The sequence below is a fragment of the Heterodontus francisci genome, chromosome 1, assembly GCF_036365525.1.
Source record: "Heterodontus francisci isolate sHetFra1 chromosome 1, sHetFra1.hap1, whole genome shotgun sequence".
Lineage (NCBI taxonomy): Eukaryota > Metazoa > Chordata > Chondrichthyes > Heterodontiformes > Heterodontidae > Heterodontus > Heterodontus francisci.
Genome location: NC_090371.1, coordinates 274,691,768 through 274,714,360, shown reverse-complemented (window position 1 = coordinate 274,714,360; position 22,593 = coordinate 274,691,768). Strand labels below are relative to the sequence as shown.

The following is a 22,593-nucleotide window of genomic DNA, read 5'->3' as shown; positions in this document are numbered from 1 at the left end:
TCCAGTGGCTCCGATGTTCTTGGCAGTCGAGGTCTGTCTTAAGTACTGTTGTGAAGCCATCTCAACAGACAGCCCAGTCATGCTTGTCTTGTGTTGTAGAGACTGTCCTTTGGTATTCCAGCAGACCTGCCTCCTTATGTCTACTGGTCTTTGAACTGTGGTGAGTCCAGGCAGAAGAGATCACTGTTCTCTGTGACTGTCAGTATTATAATATTCCATTCCATTGTAGACTGAAGCATTGTGGAACTCCAAAGTTGAAGATGATGACAAATAGGGCTGAGCTTTCATTAGGGTCAGTACTCCTCCAACCTGCTTTTCTGGCTGTTTTCCCCAATTGTTTACACACATCAGCTATGATTAAGGAGCCAAGAAACTGAATGTTTTTAGTTGAATTGATAATGTGGCTGTTGTGGAATAGAAACGGGTAGTCAACATCATGATCCATCTCTCTTGACAGAGCATTGACCGGGTCATGTCAGCACTGAGGGCAACTCGCTGTTTGTTTTCACAGTGAGTGAGTTTTTCTCAGATTTACTGCTCTCCAGAGGGACCTGAGCGCGAAGGAGTTTGGGTTGGAAGCAGGACTGCAACAGTATAGCACTGATTCTCTGACCTGCTCCCTTTGAGCATGGCCCCCTGCTGGTCACATAGAATCCATGAATTCATCCTTCTACGTCATCTTGTGGCTGTTTGGTCTTTGCCCATCTTGCAGATGGAGTGTTGACCACTCGCTAAAGAGTGAAGTCAACACCAAACACCAAAATTTCATCAGCTTGGGTGGCATCCAGCAGATTTGTGCCGAGAATGAGGGAAGAAAATTGCCCCAGTCAGAAATCCCTGAGCGATTGCCACCTAAGCACTTGCAGCGCAAGCTGAATATCTATTTATCATAAACTGATGCCTGTGGGAACCTTAGGAAGTCACGAATTGCAAGGCGGTGATATTTCTGTAGTGCCTGACACTTCAAAACAAATTCATGTGGTGTTCTTTGGGAAGTGTGGTTTATAATGAAACTATAAAAAAATGTGCAGATGTGGTTGCATCATTCTGCACGCTCCTTTGTTGGGATACCAACACGCTTGGTTGCCAACCTTGTGACTGCTCCGTTAAACATTTCAGGTGACCGCAATCCCTTGCTCCCAGTGAGCATTGCCATGAACACATTTCGCCGTTGGCAATAGGGAATCATGGAATTGCTGCTTATAAGTATCCTTTGTAGCAGAGTTGTAATAAAACGGCACCTTTCCTCAATTGAAAGTCTTTTCCATCGTGCTGTTGTCAACATGTCCCAACACAGCCTTTCCTTGGAATGAGCCAGCGTACTCTGGCAAACAAAGATTTATTAAATGAACAGTATGGATTTTGGACTGGGTGCAGTTAAGAAAATATTTTAATGGTCTGCTTCTCTAAAATTAGTCTTCTTAATGCTGTGGCAGCCATGCCATTTATCTTCTCCCTAACCGATTCTTTATTAAGTAAATCCAGCGATCTGGTGTTCTCATTGCTTCATACAATTAAAAAAACAAAGTGACTCCTGACAACGCAGCAGCCCACCGATGTCATCAGAGTGCTCCAAGCTGCGCACATGTGCAGACGGTCTCCTGCTCTCAGTGAGATGTTGCGCATGCGCAGTCTATGTCTTTCCAGGACTAATTGGCGCATGCGCGGGAAAACGTCATCACGTAATGCCAATGTCATCGAGTGGCTGAATGAGGCACTTTGAGGCTGGAGCTCGATCCCCGCTACTCACTCCCCTCAACTCAGCTTCTCTTTTCCGCCCCACTGGCTGTTAACCCCCTTGGCTCCAGTCCTCAACGCTTTCTCCCTATCTCCCCACCTCCCGACCGTCCGCTTCTCCTCCCTCAGCCGCTCGCTCCAGATCTCGCCACTGCTCCCCCCCACTCCCCTCGGCCGATTGTTCCCCGCTCCTTGCTTCCTCCGACATCCCGCTCTCCGGCTGCTCACTCCCTGCTTCCCCGCACCCCCTCCAGCCGATAGCTCTAGTCCGTTCCGCTTCCCTCCTCTCGGCCATTCGCTCCTATGTAGCCCCGTCACCCCTCGCGGCCAGCGTCACTTCTTTCGATGGTGCGCATAGAATAATTGAACATGCGAGCGAGTGGCCGAGAGGAGGGTTGTGGCACGGTCTAGAGCTAGCGTCTTGGGGGGGGGGGGGGGGAAACGTGCTGCCGTAGAACGGGGTGGCGGTGGGGGGGTGGCAGGAAGCAAGGACCGGGCAACAATCGGCTGAAAGGAGGGGAAGAGGGGAGCAGTGACGAGGTCTAGAGCGAGCGGCTGAGGGAGGCGGGAAACGGCGAAGCTATAGCAAGTGCCTAAGAGAAGGCAGCGGGGAGCCAGCGGTGAGAAGACAGGTACAGGAGGGACTGATAGAGGGGATTTTTGGGTTGAGGTTTGTTTTTGTGTGATAAATTGAGCAGCGCCATCTTTTATCCTGGCAGCTGCCTGAATGTCACAGACAGTGACATTTCAGTGGAAGAGGCTGCATTTGTGCATGCGCTAGTACTGCGCCACCTAGTGGTTGCGTTGTCAGCAAATGCAGCCTGAAAAAATCTCTTTGAGATTAGTTTTGCAGCTTTCCACATACTTTACATGTTTCATCTGCAGACATGTATTCTAATGTTTACAATGTGTTATACAGGATACTATGGGGGTGAAATGCAACCTCATTGCATCCATTTTCCAGGCAATGAACTGGTACAAAAAGGTCTGATATAAGGGACCAACCTCCCAGACCCGAATAGCATTGGAAAGACCTCCGATGTCATGTTGGTTCAGGCACTGTAGAGGTGTCCGTGGTGACTACCGAAATTAGGCATTAGGCTCCTTCAATTTTAGAACCGAAAACGTAAAATTGATTTGCCCTGAATGCAGGATTACCAGGTCTACATGTGGCCTAAGCAGTGGATCTGAAAGGGAATACTAGAGGCTGCCACCAAAAAGGTAACTTTTGTAAAAAAAAAAGCTCACCTGAATGTGAGCCAGTGGGAGCATGAGTGCCCCTCCTGATTCTGCAATAAAACTGCAAGCCACTGATGGCCACAGCTTGCCTCTGCTCCTGATCGCTTCCCTGCACCTCCCTTCCCAGACTTTCACACATCGTTCCAACCAGCCAATTTGCACAAGCAAGGCCCCACCAACAACAATGATATAATGACCAGATATTCTATTTTAGCGACATTGGTTTAGGGATAAATATTGGCCAGGACACTGGGGATAACTATCCTGCTCTTCTTCGAATGGTGCTGTGGGATTGTTCACGTTCACCTGAGAGGGCAGATGGGACCTTGGTTTATTGTCTCATCCAAAAGACAGCACTTCCAACAGTGCAGCACTCCCTCTGTACTGCACTGAAGCATTAGCCTGGATGATGCACTCAAGTCGTGAGCTCAGAACCTTCTGACTCAGAGGTAAGAGTGCCACCAACCAAGTCGCGGATGACATGGAACCCAGCCAAACCTGCCCAACAGAAGAATGTCCATTTTATACTCCCACTGACCGATTTAACTCTTCATTGCCAATATAGCAGGTTAGGTTAAAATTAACCTCCCCCCCCCCCCGCCACCGACCCCCAACAACTCACCACATCTAGTTTAAATTCCGCTTTCATTCTACAAGGCATGTGCCCCAGTGAAATAAAAGCCAACGTACCATTACTGCAGTAGTTCCCCGGGCAGCACATCGAGTCTCTGTGGCAGCGTTTTTTCCTCCTCCTGCAGGATAGGCAGGACGGGTAGCTTTGGTGGTGTGAATGGTGGCAGTAGCCACTGGGCCCACACTCTTTATCACTGCTGCATGCTTGATTCTGGAAGGTACAAAACAAATCACAATAGATATATCTATTTTTAAAAAGCAGTCGGTGTGAGACAAACACTTCAGATTGAGGGGACGGTGTTGGGGTGGGGAAGGGGGGGAAGGGATGGCAGTGTAAAATCTACCCAGCACTTGTGCCCTGAAGGAAAAGGTATCAGGTTTTGATGTGCTTTTGGTTGTAAAGATTGGCTGTACTCAGTGAGCTACCTCATGTTATTGAGTGCCTGTGAAAGCTAGCTTTGTCTGAAATCATTTTCACACAGATATCCTCTTCTTATCTCAGTCACAGCATCGTGCCCCCTCAAACAATGTCCCTTCGCTTCACAGTAACCATCAGAGACTTTGTTTTGCTTACTGCTTGCTGCTGGGTGTGAGCGAGCAGAGAGAAAAGGGAGATAATTAATGTGGCAGCAGCACAGCTGGGAGGGTCGTGGCAGACAGGTACAAGTAGTAGGTCTATACCAAGGCAACAACATGGTCAAAGCTACTCCAACTGCACTGAGAGCACCACAAGCACTGCAGGCTGAATCAGAAGCTCGGCCCTCAAGTGTTCTTTTACTGTGAAAGCATAATTACAACTTCATAAAAATATCCATTATAATATATTAAAAATGTATATGACTGAATGCATTTCCTGTTAACTATTATGGAAACTGCTTATGTAATCATGTCACACTCTCATTCAACCTGCTTGCCAGTGGATGTTCTGCCGCGCCATCACTGGTGGGAGGGTGTAATTACAAGGTAACAAATTAATACAAGAAAGAAAGGGACTTGGTATTGAGGTAGTGTGTTTCATGCCCTCAGGATGTCCCAAAGCGCTTTACAACCAATTAAGTATTTTTGAAATTTCGTCACTTTTGGAACATAGGAAACATGACAGTCCATTTGTGCACAGCAAGCATCACGCTATTGCGATACATGAGCAGATCATCTGTTTTAGTGATGTTGGTCATTTGGTTATGGAGAAACATAGTCAGTTTCCATTATAAAAATGGACAAACAAATTTATAACGGAAATATAACATTATGGACAGAATGTATTTTTTCAAAATCGGGACTGAATTAAACGTGTACTCCCTGGTCCAATTATTCCCGACCCTTAATGCCACCACCTGAAATCTACACATTGCTTTGTCTCCCTGTGTGCAACATCACAACAGATCAATGAGTCATTTAAAAACAATACATGACTAACTGTTCCTTCTGCATTTTCAGAACACGTTGTTCCTTTAACATTCACCCTAATAGTTTTATGTATCACATTACACTTCTGAAAATTTCTGCAAACTTTTTAAATCAAAATTGTTGGATGTAATGCTCAACATAAGTCTGAACTTTGAATTTACTTTTTAAAATTCCTTCATGGGATGTGGGCATCGTTAGCAAGGCCAACATTAATTACCCATTCCTAATTGTCCTTGAGAAGGTGGTAGTGGTGGGCCACCTTCTTGAACTGCTGCAGACTGTGTGATGAAGGTACACCCACAGTGTTGTTATGTAGGAAGTTTTAGGATTTTGACCCAGTGACAGTGAAGGAACAGCGATTTAGTTCCAGGTCAGGATGGTGTGTGATTTGGAGGCGAACTTGCAAGTGATGGTGTTCCCATGCATCTGCTGCCCTTGTTCTTCTGGGTGGTAGAGGTCTGGGTTTGGAAGGTGCTGTCGAAGGAGCCTTGGCAAGTTGCTACAGCGTATCTTGTAGATGGTACACATTGCTGCCACTGTGCACCAATAGTGGAGGGAGTGAATGTTGAAGGGAGTGAATGGGATGCTAATAGAGTCATAGAGTTATTTACAGCACAGAAGGAAGTCATTCAGCCTATGAAGTCCATGCCAGCTCTCCACAGAGCAATCTAGTCAGTCCCACTCCCCTGCTCAATCCCCATACACCTGCAAGTTTATTTCCTTCAGGTGCCCATCCAATTCCCTTTTGAAATTATTGATTGTCTCCACTTACATCACCTCCTTGGACAGCAAGTTCTAGGTCATTCCCACTTATTGCATAAAAAAGTTCTTCCTCACATTAACCCCCTGCATCTCTTGCCCAAAGCCTTCAATTTGTGTACCCTAGTCCTTGTACCAGGAGACACCAACAGCCAATCAAGCAGGATGCTTTGTCCTGGACGGTATTGAGCTTCTTGAGTGTTCTTGGGCTGCACTGATCCAGGGAAGAGAATCTAATAAGGCAACAAATATCAAAATATACAAACTTCAGATTTTGGCTAATCCTCACCTCTTGGCTAATACTCATTTTACTTTTGTTGTTTGATATATTGATCAGACCTTGCTTGTATTTTTTTTAAAAATTACAATATCTGATGGAATCTGGGAATTCTGTTAATGTGAATGTTGTTAAATGTATTGGGCAAGGAATTACTCATTAATATATCATGACCAGTCAACCTACACTGTGAATCCCAACCACTTGGACTATGTAATCAATTGCCACTTGCCTTGACAAGCACTACTGCTGCAAAAACTGTCCATACTCAGCCCTGTGCTGCATTTGTCCATGTCAACTAACCTACCTTCACATTTTTTTCTTAATCCATGAGTGTACATGTCACTCATGGTTTGAAACATGACATGTAGCAAGTGGAGCAAATTTGGGATCAGCAGGTGACTTTGGACCCATGGTTCCCAAAGCTCTCCACCACTTTTCCGCAGTTCATCCCTGGGTCTGTTGTAGACTAATTGATAGAGATTGATTACTATCAGCAACTCTATTATCATTGTATCATGCAACTACCAGGATGGTGGAATGCAAAATAAATGGACCATGATCTTATTTTGTCAAGCAATTCCTGTGTTTCTATGTACATAATTCCTTTAATCTGTCAAATTCTGCCACTGAAGACTGTATCTCCTTTGGTAGGTCAATTACTCTCCTCTTTGCTGAACATTGTACAGAAACCTATTATGTTTTTTTACTTGTTATTTAGTAGCATTTTTAAAAACAACATCCAAATCAGTATAATGCCCACAGAAAAAATGACCCTCAGTCTTCACATGGCCTGGGGCATAACGGAGCCAGGAGTGCAATGGAGAGGGAGGAAAGTCTGACAGGAAGCAGAAAGACTGGACCTGCAATTAATAGAGGAGCCAGCAAGAATTCAAGAATTTCCACTGGGGCCTGGGGAAATGTGGAACCTTAATCCACTCTATCCATGATGTCACAAGGAAGCAGGGTCAAAAGGAAGGCTTCTCCACTGTAATTTCAGTTAGTCCTACCTCCTTTGTGTGCAATGGTCTGCATACCAGAAATAAATGAACATTTGGGTCCTTGGAGAGGATGTTGTAGGGTCCATTGGGTGATGGTTGTGGGATGGGGGGTCGGTTGGTGGCTGTGGTCATGACCGAGGAAGACCCCAGCGACCCAAAAAGTGTCAGTGTGAGGAATGGAGGTCAGTGGCAGAGGATGTCCAAAGATGTTCAGTCCCAACACCCATTAATATAAATGTCTTGCAGCGTACATGTCCATCACACTTCAAACATTACAGTTCAGAAAGTAAAATATATTTTAAAATGTGATAAAGAGCCAGTCAGTTCCTCTTAGTCTCTCTGACTCTGATAACCTGGCCTTTCCTCAAGGACAAAAGCTGGGAATATTCCAGCAATCGCCAATCTACAGAAAGTTCTCTCAACATCAGACCCTTTTTGACTCAAGGATATTCCTATTTAGACAGCCTCCCCACAGGGTAATAGTCCAGCAATGGTCTTAAAGGGACAGGGCAGGTTAAAGACAGCTCCATTTAAACAACTAAACCACATCCCTGATCCCAGACTAGCCCTAAGCAATGACACCAGAGATTAGTTAGTTTATATGTAAAAAAATGATTAATGACTCCAATATTGTCTTCTGATTAAATGATTCAAAGGACAATCATAAATCAGTTTCTTTCACATTTCATTGAATTATCATTTTGTAATCACAGCCGCTAATCTGTTATTCTTTATATGGAGGCTGTACAGTGAATCCCCTGAAGATCCACGGAAAAATACATTAAATCTTTTCAAAAAATTTGGAACTATATAACTACAATGCTGCAGGGAGTAATCCTACCCACTAACTATCTGTAGAATAGAGCTTGGCTCAGTGGTAGCACGTTTACCTCTGAGTTGAAAGGTTGTGGCTTCAAGCCCCATGCTTAAGAGTTGGCCACATTTTCCAGCATTGAAGGTGCTATTATTCAAATAAGATGTTAAACTGAGGCCCTGTCTACTGCTTCAGGTGGATATAAAAGTTTTCTGGTATAATTTGAAGTAAAAAAAAGTGGAGTTTTCGCTGAATTACTGGCCAACAGTTATCTCTCAACTGATGCTGCCATTTATGTAATTATTGTTTGTGGGACCTTCCTGTGCACAAATTATGTTACAAGCATGACTACATTTCAAAAGTAATGCATTGTATGAAGTACTTTGGGATGTCCTGGGGAGGGGAACGGCACTTTATAAAAGCAAGTTCTTTCTCATTGTAAAGTCGACCAGACAGATATGATTTACAAATAAAAAATGTGGAAGCATAATAAAATATACTAATTTTAAAATGTAAATTAACCAAGATTAGGTCTGGTGTTCATAAAGTCTGGAAGTTTTATAGTATTAGGACTACCCCCACTTACTAAATAACATCTATGATGCTTGAGTTATCCTGATGGATTTTAAGTTTATTTCAGCAATAAGTATTCATAGGTCAGAAGAAGACTGCAATAGAAATATCAGACACTGCACTGAGGCTTTGATAGAAAAGTGACTCAGGACTATTAAAAGGTCTTTTCCTGTTTAGGTTGACATACTGATTAGTTTGTTGGGAAACAATGAGATCTATACAAGACCAAGGCTTTTATTCACAATCCCCTCGCTAATTTCAACAGGATTGAATTCCCATTGACTTCATTCCACTTGTAAAAAGTGCTTTTCTTTAGCTGTGTTCTACCCCAATAACCTAAAGTGATATCATGCTCAACTGTATTGCCCAATGCTGTGATAAGGCTTGCTTCTCTTTGAGAAATGCATTGCTTTATATCACGTTCTACAAGCAAATCTTTCTTTCTGGGATTTCTGAAATCCACCCCCCTTCTCACCAGTCACTCCAGGACACAACTCAAGTGTGGCTGAGAGACTGGGCAGACAGCTAACCTGCTTCCCACATCAGTGCCAATGCTGCTTTATGCCAGCCACAAGGAGTTGTGCCCGAATGATCTTCCCACTCCTCATCGGGAAAGTGCCTGGTCTGCATTGGGTGTTTCCCATAACGGAATGGTTGAAATCAGAAATTCATTGAAGTGGATGAGGAGACGAGGAAGAGAATATAAAACAAGTGACCCAACACTTGGTGACACCGAGCATCAGTGCCCCAACACAATAATAATTTATACTTAAAAATCATTGGCTTCCCTGATAGTGAATAGGTTAATATGAAACTGAGCCATACTAAACAGCATGGTCCCATAATTCATATCCTGACCTGAGCGGGACTGTGACTTATTTGCCTCAACATCTGAACTAAGAAGGACAAAAGCAGTCTGGCTTTCTTTCCCCAGGTCACCAGCCACTGACTTCAGACGAGCAATGCAGATGTGGAAGTATTGGGCAAGGACAAGACGTGGCTTGGCTGCTGTTGACAATTATCCAGTTCATCCCCATGGGTCAAGCATGAAGAATGATTGACTCGGCAATTTATCAGGCAACAGCCGTTGCCCATGAAGCTGTACCTTCGCAATCAAACAGCAGCCTCAGGAGGACAGGGGAGAAGATTGGAGAGGAAAATAGAGATAAATCCAATTTATACAGAAGGTGCTATTCTAAGAAAATTGGGGGTCATTTTCGCTTACACTGCTTGCATGGGAAACTGGACGAGTGGATTGCCCACCTGTGATGGAACATTGGAGCTAGTGTAAGCCATTCAGCTCCTTGGACCTATTCTGCTGCTACCAATCAGATCAGGGCTGACCTGCACCTCCTGCCTGATTTACATTGCCATCAAAGTCAAGGAAAATTAAAATCGAGCTGTTTCTGGAACACTGGGAGATTTGGCCCACGAGTTCACTGCCAGTGCAGGGAAGGTGAACATTACCCCCATCAATATGTGGAGAGTTCTAGATCAGTATTAGTAACAAAAAGCATAAATTTAAGATAACAGCAGGGTTTCATTTGAACATGCTACTTGTTCATCAGAAGAATCTTGACCTCCTGCTCCCTGCTCTTCACCTCACCATTCATGACCATGCCTTCAGTTACCACACTCTGGAATTCGCTCCCTAAACCTCTCATTTCTCCTCTTCCCCTTTAAGATCCTCCTGAAAACCTGTCTTCGACCAAGTATTTGGCTGCTTCTCCTAAACTTCCTTAGGCTCAGCTTCCAACTTTCCTTGTGCAAAGTGATTTGGGGCATTTTTGCATGTTAAAGGCTTTACTAAATGCAAGTTGTTGTGCAATCGATAGTTCCTGTTTTTCATTTTTTCTTGAAATGTGGGTTACTTTGGCAAGATGCTATTTTTCATCCATCCCTAACTGCCTGGAGGCATTAAGAATCAACCACATAGTGTGGGACTAGAGTCACGTGTAGACCGGCACGGTAGTGGGTGGCAGGTTCCCTTCCCTGGAGGACACTGGTGAAGCAGTTGAGTTTTCAACAACAAATTGGCAACTTTTCATGGTCATTTTTCCTGATTCCAGTCCACAAATTGCAAAATGCATTGAGTTTAATTTGCTATGGTGAGATTTGAACATATGACCTCAGTCAAGGATCATTTTCTCCTTTTTTTAAGAAACTTTGCATTAGTTCAGATCCTATATACTAGGAATTACTACTGGTGACATTAGTGGAACACTGCTTAATACCTTTTGGATGGCTGATGCCTATGTTAAAATGATAGAGGAATATCATATCATTGGTTGTCCACTAATATTCCCCAAATTCATTTCTAGTCTTATAACCTTAATTGCACCTTTTATTATGCAAGTGATATTCTGCATTGTTTTTATCATCTGCTTTTATTAAAAATACCGTGCCAGCGTCTAAGCAATCCAGACTCGCTTGAAACTTAAAAGCCTTCCACCCATCACCAGAACTCTCTCAACTAAAAATAGGACTCTGTGCTGCTCCACGTATTTAACTAAATAGAATTATCATTGCAGCTCACTGCCCTACTGGGCTCAGAAAATCCACTGCTCAGGAGTGTTGGGACTTTTACATTCAACACCACAAACCACAACCCACTGAATATCCACCAGGGGAGCACAGGTACCAAGGAATGCGGCAACGGTTGACTCTGAGGTCAATTTAGAATGGCAACTGTTGTTTCCGTTACAGGCCCATTCTAATTACGCCTCGGTTGCCATTAGCCACCATATCACTTCGCTCATTACCACATAGAAGTCAGTTTCTTTATTGCTTCCTCACTTCTCACATTCTCAATGAACAAGATAAAAATTATGAGAAGGGTCCCAGATGTATAATAATAGGTGTAATAAAAGTTATAAGCCTAGAACTTAATTTTGGTAACATTACGGGCAACCAGTGATATGATGCTGGCATCAACCATCTCCAGTTATTCAATTTCATATCCCCCACCACACCGTTCGACTCCCCATTTATAGCTGGGATAAAAGAAAATTGCATAGGTGGAAGAGTCCTGCTAACACCCCACTGGAGTGATCCTACTTCATGTGTGAGACAGAATGAGATAGAATTATAAACAATGGGATAACAATCCTGGCTCTTCTGTTCATTTTTCATAGCAAAGAGGGTGCCTACCCCCACTGCCCTTGTCAAGGTTGGGTAACCTAACACATACCTATGGGTCAAATTTGGAGCCTTACTCGTCTCTGTGGCGCATTAACAACTGACTCTACAGAAAAAGACAAGGAAGAAGTCTGACACTTGTTACCAGGTTTCTATACTTTAAAAAATTATCAATTTGCAACAGCTTACACCAATGTTTCCTTAACTCGCCTCCTATTCCCTTACCCTCCATAATCTTGAGCTCATTTATAACTGCTCCACCTGTACCCTATCCCACCCCAAGGCCTGGTCACCCATCACCCCTGTCCTTGCTGAACCATATTGGGTCACAGTCTCTCAATACCTCCAATTTAAAATTCCCATCCTTGTGTTTAAATTCCTCTATGGCCTCACCTCTTTCTACCTCTGAAACCTCCTTCCAACTAGACAACCTGAGCTCTGCCCCCACCCTGACCTGAACTTCCCATTCCTCAAACCTCCTGTGTGTTTGTTCTTCCCTTTGTCCCAGAATTTGTGATTGTGTCTTCTGCCTAAATCCTATGTTTCCACTCTAAACCCCCTCCCTCCTCAACACCTTCCTTTAAATCCCTTCCTACAATCCATTTCTTTGAGCAAGCCTTTTGTCAGAGCTGATAATCTTTCCTTAGAATCATAGAATAGTACAGCACAGAAGGAGGCCATTCAGCCCATCAAGTTTGTGCCAGTTCTTTTGAAGAGCAATCCAGTTAGTCTCCCTCCCCCAATCTTTCCCCAATCTTTCCCCATATCCCTGCATTCTTTTCTCCTTGAAGTATTTATCCAATTACTTTTTGAAGGCCACTGTTGAATCTGTTTCCACCACCCTATCAGGCAAGGCATTCCAAATCCTAACCACTTATTGTATAAGATTTTTCCTCATGTTGCCTCTGGTAAGATGCCAATCACCTTAAATCTGTGCCCTCTAGTTATCGACCCTTCAGCCATTGGAGTTTCTCAATGTAAACATTTTATGATTTTAAACACCTCTATCAAACCTCCTCCTCACCTTCACTGTTCTACAACTCCAGCTTCTTCAATCTATCCAAGTAACTTTTGCTCATTGATCCTTACGCCTCTCTGAAGTGCTGTGGAAAGTCTTGCTATTAGGGTGTCAGCCTTGGCTCAGTGGTAGCAGTCACACCTTTAAGCCAAAGGTTGGAGGTTCAAGGCCCTCTCCAGAGAGATCCAAGGCACTATTTGGAGAACAGCAGGGACATTCTTCCTGGTGTCTTAATCAATATTTATCCCTCAATCAACATCACAAATACTGATCATTTATCTCATTGTTGTTTATGGGAGCTTGCTGTGTGCAAATTGGCAGCTGCATTTCTTACCTAACAGCAGAGACTACACTTCAAGAGCACTTCATTGTCCATAACAATACTTTGGGATGTCCTGAGGTTGTGAAAGACGCTATATAAATTCAAGTTATTCCTTTAAAGACTAAAATAAATGCAAGTTGCTGTTATTGATGCCTGAGACCATTCAGTCTTGTGTAGATGAGAATGCTTTAGCACAGAAAATCAGACCTTATTCAAGAGATTTCTAGTGTCCTGCAATTAAGTGACAAGTATTGATCTATGAAACATGTTATGCTTCATTTAAGTACAAATACTTGAGTGTTAATCTTAGTGGATCCTTTCATTGCTCAGGAAATGTATTCAGTAAGTAACATCCACACAGACCAAGCAAGTCTTAGCTTCAATCCCTGGTCTTCATTGAGTTAGCTACTTCAGCCAAAATGGAAGCAGGGGAGCCCTTAATTGCTTAATTGCTTGTATAAAACAGGATAATATTGCACTATTGCAATGAACCCTATTGGAAGTAGGCAGATGCCAGACAAAGATAGGATTGGGGCTTGCTGTGATGCCCCACACGATTGACTAGTTTCGTGTTCAAATAGCAGTCACATGGGTATGGCAAGACAAGGCACACATAAATTGTACCATAGGAGAGGATAAGAATTCCTGGAGAAGTAGTGTTAGGAATTCTACAGAATGTGGGCAGATAGCAAATGGCTTTGCATATTGGAACCCTAAATATGGATCAGGTTGGGCACCTGCATATACAATAGTCATCCTTACACAAGTGAAAAGTAATATATTTGCAAGCTGTGTGGAGTGCCAAGTACAACACATATGCACCAGCATGGTAAACTGTCTGGCACAAGTCCGATCCTGTCCAAGATACAGGAGAGGGAGGTTGTTGCTGATGAACAGGAACTGAAACCCATTAACCCCCACAGGTAGCGGGAGTGATTCTAATCTGCAGCTTTGTGATCGCATCATGCGGGGGTGGAACAGAAGGGCGTGGAATGGAAGTACACTGGTCGGACTGGGAATCCTTGCCCATATAGACCTGCTGTCTTCCAACTCCAGCCCAAGAAATAAAAGATTACAGATAGCGTCCCGGTTGATAAGCATCCCCCACCTTTACACCCACTCCAGGCAGCTTTGAAAATGTAGGGCTTTTAGATGTTTAAACTTCCCTCATTATATCGTATCACTTCCAGTTTTTAAAAGCCTTGCCTTTAATCTCATTTGTTTCTCTGTCTGTCTCTTCTTGCCTCACTTATTTAATGCACAAAGTGAAACGAGACACTTAAATATCATTTTCTGAGACACATTGCTGTTTATACCACAAGTATTAGTTTACCATCAATGCCACTTTGAAACCACTTGTGACGAAATATATCCCAGACACTCACTAACCGTTTATTCACTTCGTTCCTTTTTACCAGATGACTCCCTCCCAAGTTGTTCCCTTCTTCCTTCTGCTGCTCTCCCAGTCTGTGCTAGACGAACTACTTTTTCACTTTTATCGCGGCTTTGTCTCTCAACTCTCCTTCCTCCCTAATACTGCCCCTTTCACACAACTATAGGCAAATAGAAAGCAAGTTCCCAATATACCATTCAACCCATAATGGACCGCAAGATTATCACCTCAAACTGTTGTGTCCTACAACTGCAGAAGAAAGGTTTGCAACAATTTTTTTGTTGAAAAATCATTCACGTGTTAAAAACTTCAAACGTGGCACAGGCAGCTCTTACTCATTCAAAGTAAAGTTCCATGTTATAAAATTTGATTTATCCAATCATTTGAACTGAGCAACATAAATAATACACAGCAAAGTGGGCACTTACAAAACAAAATAATGAGTTAATTTGAATTGAGGAGTAGAACAACTGATTTGTGCATGCAGGATTGTTCTGTAGATGTAATAGCATTACTTTTAACCTTTCAGTTATCAATCATTGTATATATTAGACAGATTCGTATAGGGCAGATTCAGTCAGATACCACTCAGTATGAGGAAATACAAAGAAAGACTTGAAACACTGGGGCTGTTTCACTAGAACAGAGAGATTAAGCAGTGGTTCGACAGAGATGTTAAATGTTATGAAGGGATGGGGCAGACTGTTTCCATTGATTATGGAGTCTCAAACAAGGGGACATAGTTATAAGATTATATGTAATTTTGGATCGAGGGTAGGAGAAAATTTTTACAAGAGTGTTGCGAGGCTGTGGAGTTCAGTTCAGGAGTTAATGATTGAAGGCGAGATCAATTAAGAATATAAAGGAAAATACTGTGGATGCTGGAAATCGGAAATAAAAACAGAAAATGCTGGAAATACTCAGCAGGTCAGGCAGTACCTGTAAAGAGCGAAAGAGAGTTACTGTTGTGGGTCGATGACCTGACGTCAGAACACATTCTGATTGTTCTGACGAAAGGTTATCGACCTAAAATGTTAACTCGGTTTCTCTCTCCACAGATGCTGCCTGACCGGCTGAGTTTTCCAGTATCTTCTGATTTTCCATTTAAGAATATGTTAGGTAGGTGGTTGACAAAAAAGAGGAATAAAGGAATATGAGAACAGAGCAGAAACAAGGGATTAGGACAATTGAGTGTGTGGAGGATAAACACCAACTGCAGATTGGTTCGGTTGAACAGCCAGTTTCTGTGTTGTATTTTCTAAGTAATCCTCCTGAGGAACCATTCACTAGAATAAAACTACTGCCTTATAATCATCAATAAATGGGACAATTTTTAGGTTTATTTTTAAAAGGACATTATTGTACCTGAAATATTGCATGCAGTGCTTCTAAACAGTTTCTTAAGCATGCAGTGAGATGATACAATTCACTTGTGATCAAGTGACTGGTGTTGAAATAGGTCAGTGTATCACTTGTGCATGATGTCACAGTGATGGGATGCTTACATACATAGGAATATACGAATTAGGAGCAGGAGTAGGCCATTCGGCCCCTCGAGCATAGTCCGCTATTTGATAAGATCACAGCTAATCTGAATGTGGCCATAAATCCCCTTTCCTGTCTGCCCCCCCATAACACTTGAGCCCTTTGTCTATCAAGAATCTATCTAACTCAATGGCTTGCCTGCTCTCAACTTTGCTGAAAAATAAAAAGTTCCCCTGTTAAAAGGCAATGATGCATATGCCTCTTAAGACCCCAGAAGTGGTGTTGCCTTTGATTTGTTACATTCATTCCAACCATACAAGCTTTTAATGCAGATTAACATCCATTGATATAGGTTAATACAACAGAGTACAATGTAAGTAATAGTTCCACTTCCAGACAGAATTTTTGACACAAGTTGTCAGCCTTGGCTCAGGGAGGCACTCTTGTCCCTGAGTCAGAAGGCTGCTGGTTCAAGTCCCATGCCAGAGCCTTGAACACATAACGCAGGATGACACTTTCAGTACAGTTCTGGAGGAGTACATTGTCAGAGGTGCCATCTTTCATATGAGATGTTAAAACAAGGCCCTTTCTGCCTTTTCAGGTGAACATAAAAGATCCCCGGCATAATTTGAAGATGGACATGTGAGTTCTCCCTGGTGTCCAGGCAAATGTTTATCCCTCAACGAACACTTAAAACATGGTCATTTATCTCATTGCTATCGATGGGATATTATTGTGTGAAAATATCACAAAGACCTACATCTACCTCCATAATACAGCCCATCTCTGCCTGTACCTCAGCCTATCTGCTGCCGAAACACTCATCCATGCTTTTGTTACTCCCAGACTCGGCTATTCAAATGCTGTGCCAACCAGCCTCCCATCCGCCACCCTACATAACCTTTAGCATCCAAAACGTTGCTGCCCTTATCCTAATTCACCTAAGTCCTGCTCAACCATCACCCATGTTTGCTGAGCTACATTGGCTCAAAGTCCACCAACGTGCCAAATTTAATCATCTCTTCCTCACGTTCAAATCTCTCCATGGCTTCTCCCCTCCTTATATCTGCAAGCTTCTCCAGTCTTGCAATCTGCCCAGAACTCTCCATTTCCAAAACTCTAGTCTCCTGTGCATTCCCCATTCCCATTGCCCCTACAGTGCCCGTCATGCCTTCGGTAATCTAACCTCTCGAATTCCCACCCTAAACCGTTCCACCTCTCCATCTCTTTCTCCACCTTTAAGATGCTCCTTAAAGCTTACCACTTTGAGCAAGTCTTTGGTCACCTGTCCCTCATAATCTCCTTCTTTGGTTTGGTGTCAATTTTTGTTTGATTACACTCCTGTGAAACACCTTGTGGTGTTTTACTATATTGATGGTGCGATTATAGATGCAAGCTGTTGTTAGATGTCTGCAGATTTAAAATGTTTCTGCTGCAGTAAGCCCACGCATCCCTAAGGATTAATTCTAGCATATATACGAGCAGGCATACTAACATCCACAGATTTGTATGCATTGCCAAGTTGTTGTATCTAATGAATATGCTATATTAAATCTGACAATACCATTTAAGTGCAAGTGTCTCTTCACTAGCCAGGGCTCTGCTGATATCCATCTCCTTGACCTTGCTAGACCATAACAAACTGTTTCACCTTGTCCAGAACGGTAGAACCAGAGGGCACGACCAGCACTTGAAATGGGGGTAAATTTAAAATTAATCTGCTGAAACAGTATTGCAGTGAGAAAGTGGTCAATCTATGGAATAGGATCCCAAGGGGAATGGTGAAAGCAGTTGGTGTTAATTCAGTCAAATGCAAATTAGATTTCTTTCAATAAATAACATTTTGGGACACAGTGTATGAGTAATTTGAGACACCATGCAGCAAGTGTAACATGTTTGACAGGAAAAAGTTGACTTTGGACCTATGATTCCAAAAGATCTCCAATATTGGGGTTTTCCTCATCTCAGGCTAGATTTGGGCAGAAGCAATTTGTGGTCCGCCTGCACGGGGACTACGTCGCGGAGCTGCCGCGATTCCAAACACGGCAGCTCATTAGCATGTCCGAGGCTGCCGCCCCCCCTACCTACCCGATGATGTGGAGGCGGCGGGCGAGCTGTCTCCAGCAACGGTATCCAGCACCAATGCACAGGTGCCGGCACCATTTTTAAAGGACTTACAGCCCCCAATGAGCATTTGAATTTTAAAGGTACAGTGATTTTTAAGTTTTTGAAAATGAATAAAATAAGCTTACCATGACCTCTCCCAACCCCCCAGTGGGGCATTATTACACATCAGTCCTGCCCTGTTCCCCCACGGAATACTTAACGTGAAAAATTGACCTTTCGCACCCCCCCCCCCCACCCCCCCACCCCCGCAAAGTTTGGAACCTTTGTCCTTTACCCCTTCCCATCACCCATCTATTGTAGACTAAATTATCAGAGATTGATAGCTATAAAAATCAATAATACCAGGATGGTAGAAGGTGAACTATAAGGACCGGGGTCTTCCTACATCCAGTAACTCCTATGTGCCTCTTCCCCCCTCTTATAGCTGACACCTAGGAGTACAAGCTGTGTGTAGATCCCCAGTATGCAAACTCCAAGTGTCACTACGTGCTGAGGTTCTATCTGTCCCCGGTGTTGCGAAGGATGGGCCTGGTCACATTGCCGCGGAACGCTCCATGCAGTTGGGCCGTGCCTTACCACCTATCCTTCGTGGAGCAGTTTCTGCGGGAAAACAGCTTTGACCACCGGTCCATCAGGCAGTGGTCTGCACGGAATGTCCTCAAGGCCCTATGGGAAAAGGATCCTGTCGGATGGTTCCCCGAGCAGACCGTCATAGTCATTTGGCAGAATGCCTCATCACCAGAACTCTCAAACAAGCACCAAGACGTAGCTTGGCTGGTGGTGAGAAGGGCCCTCCCCGTCAGATCCTTCATGCACACCCGAAGTCTCGCCCCCTCCGCACAATGCCCCCGTGGTGGCTGTGGTGGGGAAGAGACGGTTGCCCACCTCCTCCTGGAATGTGTCTTCGCAAAGCAGGTGTGGAAAGAGATGCAGTGGTTTTTGTCGAGGTTCATCCCAAGCAGCTCTGTAACACAGGAGTCTGTGCTCTACAGGCTGTTCCCAGGGACGCACACCGAGACAAACATCAACTGCTGCTGGAGGACTATCAATTCGGTGAAAGACGCCCTTTGGTCTGCCCGAAACTTACTGGTCTTCCAGCGCAAAGAGTTGTCCACCACCGAATGTTGCAGACTGGCACATCCCAAGGTCCAGGACTACGTGCTGAGGGACGCACTAAAGCTTGGGGCAGCCGCAGCAGAGGCTCAATGGGGAAAGACCACAGTGTAAGGTCCCCCCCACCAAGCTGAACTGAGGGGCTGGATCCATGAGAAACCCCTCGAACTGTATCGGGAAAATTTTGTGTGCTGTAAATGTAAAAATGTATATGGCATGACAATGAAATGGAAGGGTTGTGAGGCAACTCATGATTGTATAGAAGGAAACTGATCACCTTTGCACTGTTTGTATTTTTTGACTTGATGCTGTTTTAAACTGTTTGGGAATGTAATTTTTACAGATTTTTATGAATAAAGTATATTTTAGGAAAAAAAACCTAGGAGTACATATTGATCATCACTGCTTGGGTGGTAACCTGCTGCTTGCTATTTATCTATAGCAGTGATTTTAAAATTTTTCCCTGAAAAAAATGGCACATTGCCCGTGATCCCCCAGCACAATTATTGACTCACCCTGATCTATCCCGACATTAACATCTGAAATGCAGCATTATTTACCCAAAGGAACACAGACCATGATTTCTGTAAGTGCATTAACAAGTCAGCAAACACAGAAAATAAGTGCAGAAGTCTGATGATAAAATCTGAAGACCTCACAGACCACAGGAATCCCTCAGTGGATCCCAGTTTGGAAACCTATGATTTGAACTATCAAGGTTTGGGTTGAGCCGATAAGCTAGTCATTTAAGAGCAATGAACCCAATGTTTACTTGTTAACCTAAAAAGCATAAACATAAAACTATACATAATAATTTTACTTTAAATAATAGTCAGTTTATGTTTCTCCGTTTCAATCAAAGTAACAAAAAAAGAGGAAGCAAATCCTTGGGTCCTTATTAATAACAACATTTCATGAGAGCACAGACAGTCTCACAAGGTGAGCAAAGTTAAAATATTTGCTACATGTTTTTTTTTATTTTTATCGTGCAAATGCTTTGACACCATTCCCCTGGACGTATAAACATTGTGCAAGCGAAATAATGGAAGAATGAAAGGGTGAAAGAAAAAAAGGTAAGTAGGTAGAAAAAGCAACCTTGCATTTATATAGCGCCTTTCACAGCCTCATGATATCCCAAAGCATTTTACAGTATGTATTTTGAAGTGTAGTCACTCCTTTAATGTATAAAGTGTGGCAGCCAATTTGCGCACAGCAAGTTCCCACAGACAGCAATGTGATAATGATCGGACAATCTGCTGCAGTGATTTTGGATGAGGGATAAATATTGGCCAGGACACCAGGGAGAACCCCTCTACTGTTTTTCGAATGGTGTTATGGAATCTTCACGACCACCTGGGAGGGCAGGTTTAGCATCTCATCCACACAACAGCATCTTCAACAGCACTGAACTGAACTGTCAGACTAGGTTCTGTGATCACATTTCTGGAGTGGGACTTTAAACCTACAACCTTCTGACTTAGAGGCAAGAGTCACAACTGACACCAAAACAAGTACCAAATATAATCAAATAAATACTGAAAAGTGAAGAGGCTGCACATAGTAGATAACATCATGTGACATTAATAGCAGGATTAATCAAGCTGACGAAACTGAAAGCACATTATTACAATATTCATCCATGGCAAAGTAAACTCTCCTTGTGTTCTCCGACCTTACAATGTGCAAATTTTGTCAGATACTAAACCCTCCACTTAATCTTAAAGGGGGGTTTTGTTTAGGTTTACTGAATAAACTAAATTTACAAAATGTTAAATCTTCTATTGTACAACACTAAACAGTATTACTTCAGAATTGCAACATGGATGTTTCACAAGTCTGTGTCAGTGTTTCTCCTCTACACAAATGTAGTCTTAATCTCAGGTGCCTGACCTAATTCCCCCACTTCCTTCAACCACCTATCTGACCTAGTCTGTAATGTTGACATGGGATTTGATTGGGGTTTTTCTTGCAGAAACAACAACTTGCATTTATATAGCACTTGTAATTTAGTAAAACATCCCAAGGCACTTCATTCACATGAGCAGGGGTTCTGCCAAAGATAATGTGGAGAAACAGGTTAAACCCTAATGAAATTCACCCCCTTGATGGTCTGGCTTCAGTCACTAACTCTGGTGGTACATCCCTGTAAAATACTTCCTCCTGTTAACTGTCCTCTCCGACATCAACCTCATACCATTGTCGACCGCCTCAACCAGTCGGAGGAAAATCTATTTTCTACCTACCACTCCATCTACTCTGTCCCACCTCTTCATGACTTCAAACATGCCCATCGAATCACTCTGCAATCTCCATTGTTCTGAGCTCCAACTTTTAATATGTTGAAACAAACGTTTTTTTTTAAATTCATGTTAATGTCACCAGAGGATTCTTCAATTATAGCAATTGTAGATCGACGTTTATTCGGTCAACCGTTTCTGTTCAAACAACCCTAGAACTGGTTTCCCTCCAGTTAACATAAAATTCATGGTGATGGAAACAAAGGACTTTTTACATTCTCTACCTGCTCCCAGTGCAGAGTAAAAACGGATTTCGCCACCAATCCCGCTCCCATTCTCTGTTGAACCTGCTACAAGGCAGACAAATGCCTGTTATGGGGCAAGTTGGTCTCAAGGGCAGTTGCCATCGGGATCTGAGATTGAAGAGTCCCAACTCAACTGCAAGGTGTTTAATGACAACACCCCATGTCTATGGGAGACAAGTCCCAATCCCAAAGAAAAATCCCTAAACGTTGGCATCCTCCACTCACTCCAGGTGGGAGCCCTCCACAATGCCAAGCTGAAAGCAGCCTGAGCTTCCCAGGACGTCTGTCACTCACTCACTCACCTGGCTGCCGATGGGGTTCTTCTTAGCGACTTTTGCTTGCTGGATGCCGGTGGATCGGTTAGCCGGGAGCTGGTCGGGAAGCTGCCCGCTGGCCGGGGATTTGATGGTGTTGACTTTGGATCTGCCGCTGTCAATCCTTTGAATACTGAGGATGAGCAGTGCAGTCCAGAGTAAGAAACAGCCCGCCGGAGACATGGTCAAAACGGAGCAAAGAGGGAAGAGAGGTGGGGAATTTGAACAGAAAAGAGTAACTTCTGAAAATAAAATACAAACTGGGCAGGGTGAGGCTGGACACTGGTGGGGTCTGGATATCCCAGTGCAAGTGCCTTAAGGAATATTATTTTCTGTTGGTGGATTTGCCTGAAGGTGCTCAGCGTTTCTGACATCGACGTCTGTGTCCCTGCTGATCTCAGCCCCTCTATTTATAAACCTCAGACTGGTTTCCCTCCGCCCCCCAATTCAGGAGAAGATGGATGGGGGGGGGGGGGGGGGGTGGGGGCGGGGGGTCGGCTCCAGGCGGCTCCCCCTCCTCCCTTCCCATCCCGGTGCGTTCTCCCGAGAGATTGGCTCCTAACTCAAAAGATACACAAGCGAGCAGACAGCGTGAATTAAAAGAGAAATCATATCGGACGCAGTGCAGACAGAGCGAGCTGGAGACTCCCGCTTGTGCGGGGGAAAATTCCTCTCACTCACATCGCAGCCACTGGGAACCG

General features: G+C 43.6%; 1 protein-coding gene across 1 annotated transcript in view; it reads right to left on the bottom strand.

Moving 5' to 3' along the window:
* dkk2 (dickkopf WNT signaling pathway inhibitor 2) overlaps positions 1 to 22,273 on the bottom strand; it is a 41,042-nt gene extending 18,769 nt beyond the window's left edge. The window contains exons 1-2 of the mRNA XM_068045558.1: positions 21,881 to 22,273; positions 3,667 to 3,820 (exon numbers count right to left, since the gene is read on the bottom strand). Of these exons, the coding sequence (XP_067901659.1) occupies positions 3,667 to 3,820; positions 21,881 to 22,075 (349 nt within the window). The 5' untranslated portion in view covers positions 22,076 to 22,273. The remainder of the gene's footprint in view (positions 1 to 3,666; positions 3,821 to 21,880) is intronic.
* Positions 22,274 to 22,593: the final 320 nt, after the last annotated feature.